Below are 15,416 nucleotides of genomic sequence, written 5' to 3'. Positions count from 1 at the left end.
TATCTCCAGTTACATAACCAACAATCAGCAAACAGCAAACAGGAAAAACTGCAGAAACGCTTCTAGGTCAAACAGTGCTATCTGTGGTCTGAGATGAGCAGTGAGGTCAACTGTAAAATGATGTGACGAGACAAAGTATGACACTTATTGCAGTTATTATGGCAAAGTTGGCATCAGTGAGCAACAAAATAAACAAACATGGTCGTCGGGCAGCTTGGTGCTGCTGCTGTGTCACAGGATGTTGAATGAAATGTTTTAAATCCCTTTTAGGAGCTTCATGAGATAAATGAGTTGCAACTGACCACAACAGACAAATAGGAAGCAGCACACACTGGTTTCCCCTCCTTAGTTACCTGCTGTGGTTTGTCAGGTGATCAAAAGTCAAACTTTCATGATATCATGCTCAGGAACAAAACTCTGCAGCCATGTTATGTTCTGTATGTAACGAAGCCCATCTCACATTTTGTCTGTGCAGACACAATGCTGCTCCCGGCGAGCCTGCTGACTGGCCTGCTGTGCCTGAGCCATGTGGGCGGCGTGTGGGGTTTTGCCCGTCTGCTGGATGACGTGGAGCTGCGCTCGGCTTTCTCCGTTGCTCGCACCAACAGCATGGAAGGAGGGCCCAAGATGACTGTGACCTTTGACACTGTTTATGTCAACATCGGCGGGGATTTTGACCACAAGGCTGGCTTGCTGCGCTGTCGTATCCCCGGAGCCTACTACTTCTCCTTCACGGTGGGAAAGTTCCCACACAAAGACCTGTCTGTGATGCTGATGAAGAACAGAAACGAGGTGCAGGCCATCGTGTACGAGGAGAACGCCGGAGAGGAGAGGAAGGTGGGTTTCAGAGCTCTGAATCCAGGTCCGATTTCAGACCTTCAGATGAGTTCAGGTGTTGTTCTTATGAATGGAAGCTTCCTGTTCCACAGCCAATCAAAGCATGTTTTTCTTATTGTCAACAAATCCCATGACAAACAACCAGGAATGTGTGTACTAACAAGTATCCAAAGCCTGATATGTCTCATTCCTCTGTGCCATGAAGATCCATTGTTGTCCAAAAACTATTAAAGACACATCACTGACAAGAGTTCCAAATGTGGATTAATCCACTACTGGAAATAGTCCCCAACAAATGCATTATTTCTTCCTGTTTGAACAACATTTGTTAAAAACTACAGTGATCAGCTGTGTGAAACTATATATCTGTAAGCCGTTTTTAAAGATTTGATGCCAGCGTTATCCTTTAAACACAGCCTTTGTTTGTTTGTTTGATGTCCACTTTGAAAATGATGAGGCCCTCTGACAGAGAGCTTGCTGCTTCGAGTCTTCGTGCTAAGCTAAACTAGCAGCCGCAAAGTTAACGCAGTGACACAACAGTGATAATGAGCTTCTCGTGTAACTCTTGGCAAGAGAGCAAATAAATGTATTTCCCAAAATACTTCTCTCTCAGGCCGTCTCTCAGTCATGCCGGCCTCTGGTGTAAATGGCCAAACTATGTCTCAGGCTGGATTTTTCCCTCTGAGGAAATGTTTTCAAAGGTCTTTTATCAAGTCAGAGCTCTCTTACGGCGCAACACGGCTCTTATCACAGAGGGTTTGTTTGTGTTGGGGTAGTGAATGAAAGCAGAACAGAGGGGATTACACACCTGATTCCCCTGAATGAAGAGCTGTGTGAGGTAGATGATCGGATTATGTTTGGTGTCGGAGCCTTGATGTAAAACAGACCTGGATGTGACTCGGTAGCTGGGATAATGAAGTCTGCTTTCCACCCTCAGGTGCAGAGCCAGAGTGTCATGCTGCAGCTCGATTTTGGTGACACCGTCTGGCTCCGTCTCCATGGTGACCCTCGCTATGCGCTCTACAGCAACACCGGACACTACACCACCTTCACCGGTTACCTCGTCTACCCTGACACCTACAGCTACCAGACGCACCACCACCAACACCATCCAGCCCCCAACTCCCAGCAGCCCCAGCGGGACAACATCCCCCTGTTGGACAGCAACCAGGCCACAGAGCACGTCAGGTCTGCAGCAAGAGACACGGTGGAGGAGAAGGACCTGCAGCCTAGGGAGGAAGAGGAGGAGGAGGAGGAGGATGATGAAGAAGAGGATGGCCAGAGGTCTGCCTTCTCTGTGGGGCGCACCCAGAGCATTGTGGGAGTAGACCAAGTGGGCATGCCGCAGCACCAGCCGGTCAGCTTCGACACAGCATTCGTCAACATCGGAGACGACTTTAACGTAACGGAGGGGATGTTCACCTGCCGCGTCCCCGGGGCCTACTACTTCTCCTTCAACGTGGGCAAGCTGCCGCAGAAGACGCTGTCCGTCAAGCTGATGAAGAACCACCTGGAGGTGCAGGCGATGATCTATGACGACAGCCAGGGCGAGAAAGCTCTGCAGAGTCAGAGCCTGATGCTGTCGCTGAAGCCGGGAGACACGGTCTGGCTCTACTCCCACCAGAGAGATGGCTTCGGGGCCTACAGCAACCACGCCAAGTACATCACCTTCACCGGCTTCCTGGTCTACCCAGACTTCCCCGTCCCCTCCACCAGCCCCACCACCAGCCAATCATATGCAGACAAGAAACCTTAGCTGCAGCACACGGGCTAGGGACTGAACATTGTGGGAGGAATTCATGCAAAGTGGAAAAGTCCACAAAAGGTTGGGGACTTTCTGGTTTGCGTGTAAGTGGAGAATCCTCATAATGAATGTTGCTTCATGGTTGTCTCTGAAATTCCTCTTCATGTGAATTCCTCCACAAAGTCACAGGGACCTTGGGCTGACGGCTGAGCTCAAATGAAAATCTCTTCGATTTCCAGCTAATGGCTTCCCAGGAAATGACTCCATCGCACTCAAATGTGGAACCTTGAAGGACTGTAATGTGAACTCTAATTGAATATTTCGCTCTGTAATGAAAACTCAGTCATTACCATCTCTCCTCTGTGTAAGCCGAACTCTCATTTAAGTTAGTGCCGCTGCCAAAATGCACTGGGACTCATCTATCGCACTTCCATGTCACAGGAATTTGTGGCATCATTTTTTTTTTTTTTTTACAGCTCAAAAAGAAATACTCTGCAGCCAGTGTGAGGACACCATGATTGAAGTATTTTCAAATCAAATGATTGCACAGTGGGTCCAAAAGCCGACACGCATCCTTGCAGCCACAGTCTCCCTGTGAAGTGAAAACAAAAGGGCAGTTCAGTCTGATTATCATGCTCAAAGAAAATACTGATTAGAGGAATTTGATGAACATTTCATGCTCTTTTTTTTTTTAACTATAAGCAAAGATCATTAACTGCAGCGTTGGGGGAGTTTGGACTGACATGGAGGCGAGGAGGTAATCACAGAATTTTAGTTTTGAAGTGAAATAATTCTGTAAGTGCATTCATTATTATCCTCGTCAATGACTTGGTGTTTCTGCTTGTATGTAAAAAAAAAAAAAAAAGACTTTACTTTCTTTGTCTTAAGAGGCATGTGAAAAATATATGAACAGTGTGTTTTGTGTCAAAATGAGTGGCTTTCCTCTTCATCTTGAAGTGTTTCTCGCCCCGATGTTCGGCCACAGTGGGAGCAGAGGACGGCAGGACGAACTGACACAGTTTCGGAAAAAAAAGCGCAGACTGTCTATCCATCCCGTACAGACTGTTGACCACATGCCACCTCTGGGCCTGCAGGGATCTGGACCGTAATTTGATTTCTAATTCTAGCAGCGTTTAATTCATTTCTTCAGATGGCGACCACTGTGGGGAAAATCTAATTGCTTCTCCCGGGCAACTGTAATATGCATGTCTGTTTAATTTCACACCGCCGGGAGAAAGATGATGCTGTTCAAATTGCGATGAACCCTGACTTTATGAAATCACCTTCTCTGCTGGAGAAGCACCATGTGAAGTAATACTTCACCGTGATTGAACATTTACATTTTTTTTATTAGAGTTAAGTGGATGTGAATTTGTAAAGTGAAGTTCTGGTTCTAACTATGGTCGAGACACACAGGTGTGCTGCAAACAGAGCAGTTTACTTGCTGAAAACTCAGACTGGTTCAGTAAAAGTTTGTTTTATTATATACTGGACTACAATTTTAAAGGGATGGTTCACCCAATTTCTGCTGCCACTTCTGTGTGTAACATGACAGAGGTTGCTCGAAGAGTCGAGAATTTAAAGAATAATCCAATGACTCTACAGTTCTCCGCTCTGTGGAGCGTCTTGGCATCTTGTAGCTCAATGTTTCAGTTTTACAGACCAGAGTTTTACTGTTATGGTTCACTTCCACTGCTCTCATTGACTTTGTCTCCAGCTAAACTCAGTATATGCTAATTACTCATCACTACCAGACAAAGTTAACAAGTTAATGGTGAACTTTCGCAGCTGTAAAGTCAGGTGTTTCACTCATTGTATCATCCATCCGTCCGTTATCTACACTGCATTTCCTTAAGGGTCGCAGGGGGGCTGGAGGTGGGGAACACCCTGGACTTGTCAATCACAGGCCTTGACACATAGAGACAGACGACCATTCACACTCTCACCTACAGGCAATTTAGAGTCACTAATTAACCTGCGTGTCTTTGGACTGCGGGAAGAAGCCGGAGAAAAAAAAACCAAACAAGCGCAGGGAGAACATGCAAACTCCACACAGAAAGGTTCAAAGCTCAGACCAGATTCAAACCTTGAACCGAACCCTCTTGCTGTGAGGTAACAGAGCAAACCACCGCACCACCAAGCTGCCCTCGTTATATCATCATCAGCTCATTATAGTAGTTTTTTGTTCTCTCCAACACTCCAACAAACAAACAAAATAAGCACCAGAGTCAGTGATTTGAGATACAATATGGTACATACATATGCTAAGGGGGCCGGGGGAGGCCACAGCCCCCCGGGTACAATTGCTTGCTAAAATAATTGGAGTCCTCGGTGTGTGTCTCCTCCCTTGGCCAACAGTACTGTCTCTCAGATGCTGCAGCAGGCTCAGTTTTACGTTGAAGATGTATGTGATTTCCAAACCAGGGTTTCTGACCTCTCCGAGTTCACCAACATAGGAGAGGAAAAAGAAAAACGCAGAACAATACGTATAATCAAAACTTTGAAAAGACCAATTAAATAAGAAAAACCTGAAAATGTGGCCGTGTCGAGCAGTCAGAGAGCCGACAAGCTGAGCTTTCCTCCAAGTCATAAAAGTCTCTCTGGCACTGGGGAAATAGTCTCACACCTTGTCTGAAAACTAATAACAGACAGAGAGTCTCAGGCATCACACCCTCTTCCACCACAGTGTTACTAACCACAGCCTCCTGTCCTGTACGGCTGCAGCCTCTTCTCAAGGTTGTGGACGATGGGATGCAATTTTTTTCCACAGTAATGAAACGATACTGCAAGTGTCCCTCTGTGGTTTCTCCCTTTCAGCCTCAGAGTGAGCGGCGCACACAGGGTGGACCTGCGATGGCCTGAGTTTTACTTTAAGACCGACGTGACCCAGTTCAGTGAATCAGAACTCGTGTGTGTGTGTGTGTGTGTGTGTGTGAGGCGACTTGAGCGAAACTCATCCGACACACTCAGAAGCACTTGTGTGATGCATGCTTGTAACTAAAAATACAATGGATTAAAAAGATACTTTCTCACGGTGGCTGAGCAGCTTCGCGGGCCCAGTCGACGCCTGTTAACTGTATTTTTATTAAGTGAATCATCTGTACAGTGATTGACAATATGTTGAATGTTTCTGCTCTGTGCTTCTTTCTTTCTGATCACCCTGATGAAAGATGGATCGTTGTGTATTAGGAACTGTGTCGAGCAGACATGGGTCAAAATGTGGTTGAAAGTACTTCTCTTATTTCTCTAATTTGTCTTGACGAAATTGCCAAAATAGCAAATCTGTGTCCCAAAAGATAATAATAGCTACAAGTATATTAAAAAGCAAAACATTTTGACTCGTGTGCTGTTGTCAGTAGTCTGGCTCATGTTGACTCTTTGAAATGTTTTGAGTATTTCTTACATGTTAAATGAATGCTTTGATGAAAATGTTTGAGAAAATAAAAAACAAGAAATGCACAGGGCGACTTGTTATTGCACCTGTGATGTGAACTCATGTCTGAACTCATGAACTGAACCGACAGGTGTGATAAACAGCAATCGAGTCCTGATTTAGTATCCTGCGGTGCAGCGCAGCCTGCTGGGCGACTCCAGTATGGTGGATTGAAATTACTATTATCTATTATTACAATTCAGATTTCAACAAGAAAATGTTGTGTAATTCGTTTTAAATGGGCAGCGCTCCGATGGAAGAGGACACCAGTCTGGATTCAGAGGTAAATGATTTGGTAGCTGCGCTTCCTTGATTCAAATTGACTTAATTAGAGATGCTGCTGAAATGAAGGTGGAACATAGACATAAAACTTAAGGCGCTCTCTTTGTGAAGAGTTAAAAGGCCAAAAACAAAATCTGCCACATTTTTTAGACTTTGGGCCAAAAAAAGCTGCTTAAATTAGATATTTTGCCGTCTTGTAAAAAACCACAGATCCACAGAAAATCTTTTCACGATGGTTTTATTAGTATTTTTATTTACATAAATATTTCAGGTGGGTTTGTCGAACAGAGACAACGGTGATGAAACCCGGGGGGGGGGGTCTTATTTCTTCTCGGGGGCCTCACCAGCCTCCAGTTTGGGTGCGGCCTCTTTGGGCTCGCGGTAGGCGGGGAAAACCTCCCAGGGCGTGTTCAGGTCGAACTTCCTGAACTCCTGCGACAGCTCGACGGGCTCCGCCACCACGCGCTTCACCTCGTCATCATAACGCACCTGCAGAGGGAAACACGCTGCAGTTAGAACACCGGTGCGATTCAAGTTTTCATGGCTGTCGTCGATACATTTTCAAGACTAACAAATGGAAAATATGTATTAAAAAAAAAAACTACGACAGGAAAAGCTTTTCATGACCGGAATTTTTTACACTGTAATTATCCATTTATTCTTTCAAGGAAATCTCTTCAGTTTCAGAGCATATTGAGACCATAAATTATTCTTTCTCAGCACAAATTCTCAAGGATTTTCAAGGCTTGTGGGAACCCTGAAATTGGTATAATGTGCCCAACGAATGAATAAATAAATAAATAAATGAATGAATGAATGAATATATGAATAACAATCCCAGGACCCAGAGGAGTTTGGGCTCAGCTTCCATCCTGCCAACACCACTATGTTTATCTTTGGAGGAAGGAGATGAGGCTGAGTAGAGCTGGCAGGACTCACCTCTACGTATCCTGACAGGGGGAAGTCCTTCCTGAAGGGGTGACCCTCGAAGCCGTAGTCTGTCAGAATGCGCCTCAGGTCCGGGTGGTTGGCGAAGAACACACCAAACATGTCCCACACCTGTCCAAACACACACTTTTACTTCTAATGTGCTTATATTTACTGTTACCATCAGGGTTTGACTGGGTGTTTGGGGGTGAGCACGATCGGCCTACATACACAAAAGACTACGAGTCTATGTTGCTCTATTTAGCAGACATTTTCCTACTATTTCTGACACTTTGATAAACAAAAATGTCAATTATGTTTGAGAAATGTTTAAAGAACATTAGAATACTGGAAGAGGAGGAGCGTAGTGAGTTTGAGGGAGAAGAATAAGTCACCATTTGCCCTTTTTAGGAGGCTGTAGATGAGAGGGGAGTTGACTGCTGGAAGTCAGAGACGTCGTATCTAAACTAATGTTCCGCTTGTTCCACAGTTGTTTGATAAATTGTTATTGAACACATTCAAATAGGATTTGAATTGCTATTTGTATTCATTCTCATCCTTTTGGTGCTGGTGGATAAAACCTCTTTGTGGAGGGACGCCAAAGACTCCTCTATGCAGGAAAAACTGACTGTGAAGACAAAGTGTTTGGGGAATGAAATAGACTGTAATTAATCTTGTGATTGGGCCGGCGGGCTGTGACTCACCTCCCTCTCGTACCAGTTGGCAGCCTTGTGGACCGGCACCGCCGAGTCCAGTGGTGTTAACTCATCTGTGTACGTCTTAACACGGATACGAGAGTTGAAGCGCAGCGACAGCAGGTTGTACACAATCTGTAAACCAGGGAAAACACATTAGAACCACTATAAAACATTCAGAGACCGTAGATGTGAACCTCAGAATACCAGCAAATAAATATTTCAGTTCTAACAATAAAGCATTTAGTTAGAATGTGAGTGTTGAATGAAGACAGTAAGGCACTCCTGTCATAGTAAATACATAACAAACATAAGGATACGTCTACAGTTCATTGTAGAATTAAAGCTTTTGACTGTAAGAGCACTGCTGCAACACTAGATAGTGCTGTCATGTGTTCTAACCTGAGCTGCTCATGCTTAAACTCATTTACTCTCATTAAGATGAGCGACAGTCACTCTGTGTAGTTTTATAATGGAAATCCAAAGTCACGTTTTACATTTTTTGGCACTTTAATGACTTAAATGATTTTGGAATCATTGTATTTTGTTAGGCTGACCTTCTTTTAGGTGGCTAAAATCTGTTTTTCTGCTGCCCCTGTCCACAGCAGGGACTCCAGGCTGCTCCTCTAAACTAGGGATCTACTATAGGTGACACACTGACTGTGTATAAGCACCTCCTACAACCACACTTCAAATTAGTCCGAACTGTCCCTTTAAGTACTCGCATATTTGTACTAAAGGAGAATAACTGTGCTTTATGTCAAAGGGGAAAATGTGGCGGGATATGGGATAAGGACTTTAAGTAAAAAGGTAGTCCTACTTGTCGCCACTATGACATGTTTCTAGGAATGTGTGTGTGTGTGTGTGTGTGTGTGTGTGTGTGTGTGTGTGTGTGAATGTGTGTGTGTGTCAGCTACCTCAAAGCGGTTCTGCCGTGTTGGGATGTCGACGGCAGTCAGGTCAATCATGTTCCTGAACTGGCTGTTGGTGTGGTCCCTCAGGAAGGTCAGCACAGGGATCACTCCGTCAGGATGGATCATCACCTCCAGCTCATTAAAACAGGTCACCTACACACACACACACTTTTAGACCTTCTGCGCTCTAAATGTAGTTATCTTTATTGTTACCAGGGGATACGTGTTTGATACTCGTGTGATTCTGTGAACTGACCTGGACCTGCTGGATGTACTTGGGCATCATCTCGGACACGTACTCCCCGAACGCTGCCAGCTGGCTGTGAGTGACGGCATCCTTTGGCTTGACGGTGGCTACGGGAAGGACGAGAGGAGACGAGAGGTTCAAGATGACTGAACGACGCAGCGATTTCTCTCCATGACAGACACGCTTTCTTTCTTTCTTTTGTACCAACATCTCATCATTAACATGGCAAAACACCCTGTAGTATGATGTTTATTGTGCTTGTGTTGTTGATGTTTATTACGTTTTCGAGGGATCTTCAACATTTTGTGCCACTAATTAATTACATGAGTCACAGAACTAAGCATTTGTTATTCTAAATGATAAATCTTTGACAATCGCTCATTTAACAACACTTATTCATGTTTTTAATGTATTTGACTCTTTTGGCCATCTGGATCAAAGATTATTATAAATTAAATAAAAGACTTTTTTAAAATTGTGACATTTTTTCCCAACCAAAGACTGTAACAAATCAAGCATGGAGATATGTTTAGTCATGCAGCAGACAGAATATATTTATCTGGATAGCTAGAGTCAATGTATTCTGGATATATCTTTAAAACAGCTGTAAGCTAATTTGCCTCAGGGGGCTTCACAGTATCCTCCATCTTAAAACCCTCGATTAAAAAACTCTTAGACAAATGAAAAATAGATGTGCAATAGACAATAATAATCAAATTTTACAACAATCTTACAATAATGATAAAAATTACAATATGAACAATGAGGGTGACAGAATTATAGATGTTCCAGTGTTCTGACTCTGATATCAGATATCAATGTCTTGCAATATCTACAAACTGCCAGTGTTTTGAGGGGTGGAAGTGGCATTATAACATATCTCGTTTTATATTAGAAATTTAATTGCTGACCAATTAGCTGCTACATTTAAAGGTTTTACACTTGGATTATAATCCTGTTACTTTTGAGTTGCTGGTGCAAGATTATATATTATTTTCATAATGAAAAACCAAACTTATATCTTTGTATTTATTTGTGAATGATCAGAATCAGGACTGAGAAAATGGGAACAGTGCATCCTTTGATAAACGGCCTTTAAGGTTTTAACGATCACCAGCGGTTTAACTTTGAGAAATGCAGACAATTAGCCCTGTGACTTCAATGTCATGATAGTTACAGCCTGATTCACCTGCTACAGCTCCTGTCAACACCTCTTACTTATCTTAAGGACTTTATCCTGTCAACTGAAACTGAGCTTTAATGGTCTACATCCACACCTTTCCAAGTTACAAAACTAACCACAGTGAGATGAGCTTTTAGGGCCCCTGTAGCTCATATGAGTGTGGCAGCCATCCTGCTCTGACTGCTGCTAAACAACAGTCATTCTGTACATTACACGCCTGCTGCATTATCAGTTAGTGTGTACTCACGGTGGGTCTCGGTGGTGGAGCTCTGCAGCCTGTTCTGCTGCTGCAGGAGGCATGAAGTCCGTGCAACTGGGGGGGAAAGCAGGAGAAAGAGGTCACATAATAATATAAACATGCTACTGATAACTGGGGCTGCAGAGCTGCAGAGCATCTGGGGTGATGTGAGCAACACAGCAAGAATAGAATAAAATAAAATAAAAAAAACACACTAAATGTCGTTCTAAATGCACCCAGAACACTTCTTTATATTATTTAACATTTAAATGAACTCTCTGTTACATAAAACAGCATCAGCTAGCTTAGCTGTCCACTGTCTGCAATTCAGCTAGCGGAGGCTAACATTAGCATTAGCTAGCTCGAAGGTCAAACCGGAGACGTTTGACGGCTGAAAACGAGACAGAGTTGTTTTCACTGGCGTCCAAACTCCCGCAGAACCAGATGGGGAAAGTACAGCAAACGGCGGCCGGAGACTCAAGTGAATTTCTGGTCGACTTACTGTTAAAACTCCTTCCAAGTCCTCCGCGGACAAACCGCACCAACGACGCCGCCATGTTTGTTCTGTGGAAGCTGCTCTGCGCTCAGTGACGCGTCTGATGTTGGCCTGTCGCCCCCTGGTGGGCCGGAGGGGAAGTGTCCATATTAAGATAAGATAATAATAATAGTAATACTTTATTATAGTAAAATTAAATGTACTATGTCACAGCAGACAGGAGGAGATATATTTATATATATATATATGTATAAAATATATATATGTGTGTGTGTGTACAGTTAACACAGAGGAAGTATAAAGATAGAAACAATATAATATACATAGGGGGTATATGAAAATAGAAGAGGGAGATATTAAAAACTATTGCACATTGTGAAGTGAATTAGAGTGATGAGTGGATGAAATACTCAATTCATATGATAAACAGTATTAATCAAAAGCCAATTTTTCTGGCGTGTCAGTGTAAAAAAATAAATCAGATAACTATTGTCTAGTAAACGGTACATTATTCCCACCTGAAACATGCACAAATACTACCTGCATTTATTGGCTATACTGAAGAATAATTTGCAGGTGCTGGTACCTCATTTCAGTACTGTTCTTTGTCCCTTTTCAGCTCTGGCTAAAAAGATAAATACTAGTGCTATAATAGTGCTCCGTCTGCAGATTAGTGTGTTTTAATGTTGCTCCACTAAAACAGCTTTCATTCCCATATATGCATGTATTCACCATTAATACCAAAGAGCATAAACACCATTAGACTGGTTTCATCTCACAGATATTTTATTCAACACCATTGTCAGTATTTTTTGAAGCTATGAGGCACCAAAACAAAATATGATCACCTGAAATAAAGCATTCTTAAACTGTAACAGCGCTGAAATGTCCTTGTCTTGTTGCACCACTGCAGTCTAAATGCAACAAGCACAGCAACTGGATCAAGTGGAGTGTTTCTATGACCGCAGTCACAAACACACTGGACTGCAGTGCTCATTAGCTCGAGGAATTTGATGGTATTTTTGGCTGAAACAGGATGATGGATTCAGAAATCCAAACGAGGGGCAGGTCAGGTACTTTGAAAGTGGTCAGTTTCTTGATTTTGAGCTTCAAAACTTCCAGATATAAAACGAATGCATTTCAGCCACATGCAGGAAACCAGGCAGTCGGGGTGATTACTGGTATGTTGTGAAGTAACTACTAAAACGTTGCCATTCCTCAGTAAAACTCATGACACTTTCCTTTAAAAATAAAAGGAGGAAAACCCAAGTATTCAGCATTTTCTTCAGGTCTACATGATGATGATGTCGAGGATCGTGCAAAGCTCTGAGTCCAGTCCGAGCGGCCGCCCCGCTCTCCCTCAGCTGGACTGTCCGCACACCTGCTGGTAGTATTTCCTCAGCATCTCCAGCTGAGCGGAGCGCACCAGGATGTGCGGTCGAACGGACGCCAGCTTCTGACAGGCTTCCTCTGGGGTGCAGCAGTGTAACTGTCAGTGGCAAAGTGCAATGTCAAAATCAACAGACTCGCTGCTCACTGACTGAAATAGACAGCTGGGACCAGACACCAGATTTTGAACTGGAGATGTGCATTTCAAGCAAAAACGCTCGGACTAAAACGTTAGAAACACATTTTGTGCCCTGCTGCAAACAATTAATCAGATATTAAAACAACTGTCAATACATTTTCTGATAAACTGATGCATTTCATTAATAAATGTATAAATGGTTTAAGCCCTTACATAACAGCCTCCAGCATAGAAATGAGACATCACATAAACTCTTTAAGAGATGGGGGACAGAGTTACATAAATGGTTTATGTGATAACCACCTGTTTAAAACTGATGATTAGATTACAGGGTAAACAACAGGGGATGAAATGACACTGTGACCTCTCCATGGTTTTGTATTCACCCTAATAAGGTAGGCGGCGGCCATGGTAGCGCTGCGGGAGCGTCCGGCCTTGCAGTGGATGTACACGCTGGTTCCTTGGTCCCGGTGCTGCAGGGTAAACTCCACCCCTCGGTGCAGGTTCTCCAGGCTGGGAACGCCGGTGAGGTCCACAGTGCTCAACCTCAGCCGCTCCACCCCTGCAGCCCGCCACTCCTGCCGCCATCATCAAAGACATCAAATCAGTCCGTCATTTATGAATTGCCGGAAAGAAGAAGCCACCCTCAGCTCTGTTTACACCTGCCGGAGGAGGTCAACACTCCCGCTCCTCTGGTTACATCTCTCTATCTGCTTACAGGTCTATATCAGCACTATATCAGGTCTATATCAGGTCTATATCAGGTCTATAGCAGGTCTGTATTAGGTCTATAGCAGGTCTATATCAGGTCTATAACAGGTCTATATCGGCTCTACAACAGGTCTACAACAGGTCTACAACAGGTCTATAACAGGTCTATATCAGGTCTATATCAGGTCTATATCAGCACTATATCAGGTCTATAGCAGGTCTATAGCAGGTCTATATCAGGTCTATAACAGGGCTATAACAGGTCTATAGCAGGTCTATATCAGTAGGGATCTTTTCCATAATGTTGAATGACAATCTGACCCTTAAGAACTAAAAGTACGTAAAAGTCGGACCCAAGTTAAATTAAAATGAACGAGGCTTTTCTTTAAAGACAGGAAGGAAAAGTGAAGTAAACTCACCTCAGTTGAGTTGCAGAAATATTTAGTCTCATACATCTCATTCATGGTGATAACTCCTCCAACATTTTCTGTTTCTACCAGCTGCAACACAAGAAATGACAACCATCAGTTCTCCGAGTCTCTTTTTTAATCTGCTGAGGAGCTACCGACAGCAGCCACTACTTTTAATTGTCTGGGTCTGATTTATATGTAGGACTGTGCTGCAGCTAATATTCCAGCACTGCAGTGGATCAAAACAACAGGATTAACAACTGAGGCTTCAATTAAAGTGAAGCCTATGAAATATAAAGTCCACAGACTGAAAGACACGGGGAACAAAACATTCATTAAGAGTCCGTCAGCAACGTGTCTGACCTTCTAATGACTTTAGTGAGGAATGACAAAAGCAAAAACACTCAAACTGATGAATTACAAAAAGATACACATTTATTATTGTGACTTAGTGAGCAGGAAGCATTATCAGTTAATGAGAAGATGTTTTTCCTCCATTAGTCCTCACGGCTCATCTTACAGGAACAAAAGTTTTACTTTAATCAGCATCAAAATCTTCACATTTGAGAAACTGAAATCAGCTTCAGCTTCAGATTAACTGACTTATTTGTTGTGACTGAAAAGATTAACTGACTTATTTATTGTGACTGAAAAGATTAACTGACTTATTTGTTGTGACTGAAAAGATTAACTGACTTATTTATTGTGACTGAAAAGATTAACTGACTTATTTATTGTGACAGAAAAGATTAACTGACTTATTTGTTGTGACTGAAAAGATTAACTGACTTATTTGTTGTGACAGAAAAGATTAACTGACTTATTTGTTGTGACAGAAAACATTAACTGATTTATTTATTGTGACACAAAAGATTAACTGACTAACTGATTAACTAACTATTTGTTGTGACAAGGGTATTAAAGTAAAAAAAAGTTGTAGTTAAGTGAAATAAAACTAAAAACTAGTCTTTAGGGATAAAAATGAAACAACATTGTCTACATACAAAACTAACTAAACAGGAAATGTCTTCAGTCTTTTGTCAGTTTGGTTAAATTGTCCTGCTTAAATCTGCTCCTATGTAATAATAATGAACCTACACTGAAACTGAGACTAACAACAACTTAAAACAAATAGAAATAAACATAAAGCACAACAACTCTGTGACCTCCCACCTTCTAACTTTCCCTTTTCCTGATCTAAATGTGCTTCCGTGATGCTAACTGCTCCCACGGTGGTTCTGTGGTCTTGATCATGTAACTAAGACACCCAGACACTCAGACACACCTGGTCCCGTGCGGCAGCCTCACCTGTTTGGTCATGGATCTGAACGGCAGCGCTCCGAGGATCACGGTCTCGTCCACTCGGTCAAACCACCGCCGGGACGACACCTTCTCCATGAAAACATTGTAGGCTAACGTCGGGTAGAAAAGCAGCCGTGCTAACGCTCCGGACATGGCGGAGATTAAAAACAATAATATAATAATAATAATGTGAAAACTGAGCTTCAGGCGTCGGCAGGGCTTCCCATTAGCATACAGTGTTACCAGGGGCGGTGTGTCTGGACCGCATGCCGTGCAGTGTCATCTGTAAGCCGGCTAGCAACATGCTAGCATGTGTAGCTCTGTGGAGGTTCCTCCCCCGGAAGTCCATACCGGCAGCACTTCCGGTCTTCAAAGTAAAACTCGTGACCTTCACAAAATAAACATCAAAAACCAGAAAGACAGATTTTACTGTTTTCCAACTGTTTTTCTGTGTATGTCTCTTCAGTCA

At 43.0% G+C, this 15,416-nt stretch overlaps 3 protein-coding genes across 3 annotated transcripts; 1 reads left to right on the top strand and 2 right to left on the bottom strand.

Annotated features, from left to right (window-relative positions):
* Positions 1–480: 480 nt before the first annotated feature.
* On the top strand, positions 481–2,593 carry c1qtnf4 (C1q and TNF related 4). The gene is made up of 2 exons (XM_070835202.1): positions 481–837; positions 1,775–2,593. The coding sequence occupies exons 1-2, from the start codon at positions 481–483 to the stop codon at positions 2,591–2,593; spliced, it is 1,176 nt and encodes a 391-aa protein (XP_070691303.1).
* A 3,925-nt stretch (positions 2,594–6,518) lies between these two features.
* Positions 6,519–11,071, bottom strand: ndufs3 (NADH:ubiquinone oxidoreductase core subunit S3). Its single transcript, XM_070830152.1, has 7 exons — positions 11,003–11,071; positions 10,510–10,575; positions 9,089–9,186; positions 8,836–8,985; positions 7,928–8,053; positions 7,236–7,355; positions 6,519–6,785 (listed from the first exon to the last, which is right to left on the bottom strand). The coding sequence occupies exons 1-7, from the start codon at positions 11,055–11,057 to the stop codon at positions 6,618–6,620; spliced, it is 783 nt and encodes a 260-aa protein (XP_070686253.1). The 5' UTR covers positions 11,058–11,071; the 3' UTR covers positions 6,519–6,617.
* A 705-nt stretch (positions 11,072–11,776) lies between these two features.
* ptpmt1 (protein tyrosine phosphatase mitochondrial 1) lies at positions 11,777–15,270 on the bottom strand. Its single transcript, XM_070831704.1, has 4 exons — positions 14,954–15,270; positions 13,655–13,735; positions 12,911–13,102; positions 11,777–12,485 (listed from the first exon to the last, which is right to left on the bottom strand). The coding sequence occupies exons 1-4, from the start codon at positions 15,098–15,100 to the stop codon at positions 12,357–12,359; spliced, it is 549 nt and encodes a 182-aa protein (XP_070687805.1). The 5' UTR covers positions 15,101–15,270; the 3' UTR covers positions 11,777–12,356.
* Between the last annotated feature and the right edge of the window lie 146 nt (positions 15,271–15,416).

This window comes from Pempheris klunzingeri, chromosome 1 (genome assembly GCF_042242105.1).
Source record: "Pempheris klunzingeri isolate RE-2024b chromosome 1, fPemKlu1.hap1, whole genome shotgun sequence".
In the NCBI taxonomy this organism is placed as follows: Eukaryota; Metazoa; Chordata; class Actinopteri; order Acropomatiformes; family Pempheridae; genus Pempheris; species Pempheris klunzingeri.
Note: the sequence above shows the minus strand (reverse complement) of the source record. Positions and strands in the feature narration are given on the sequence as shown.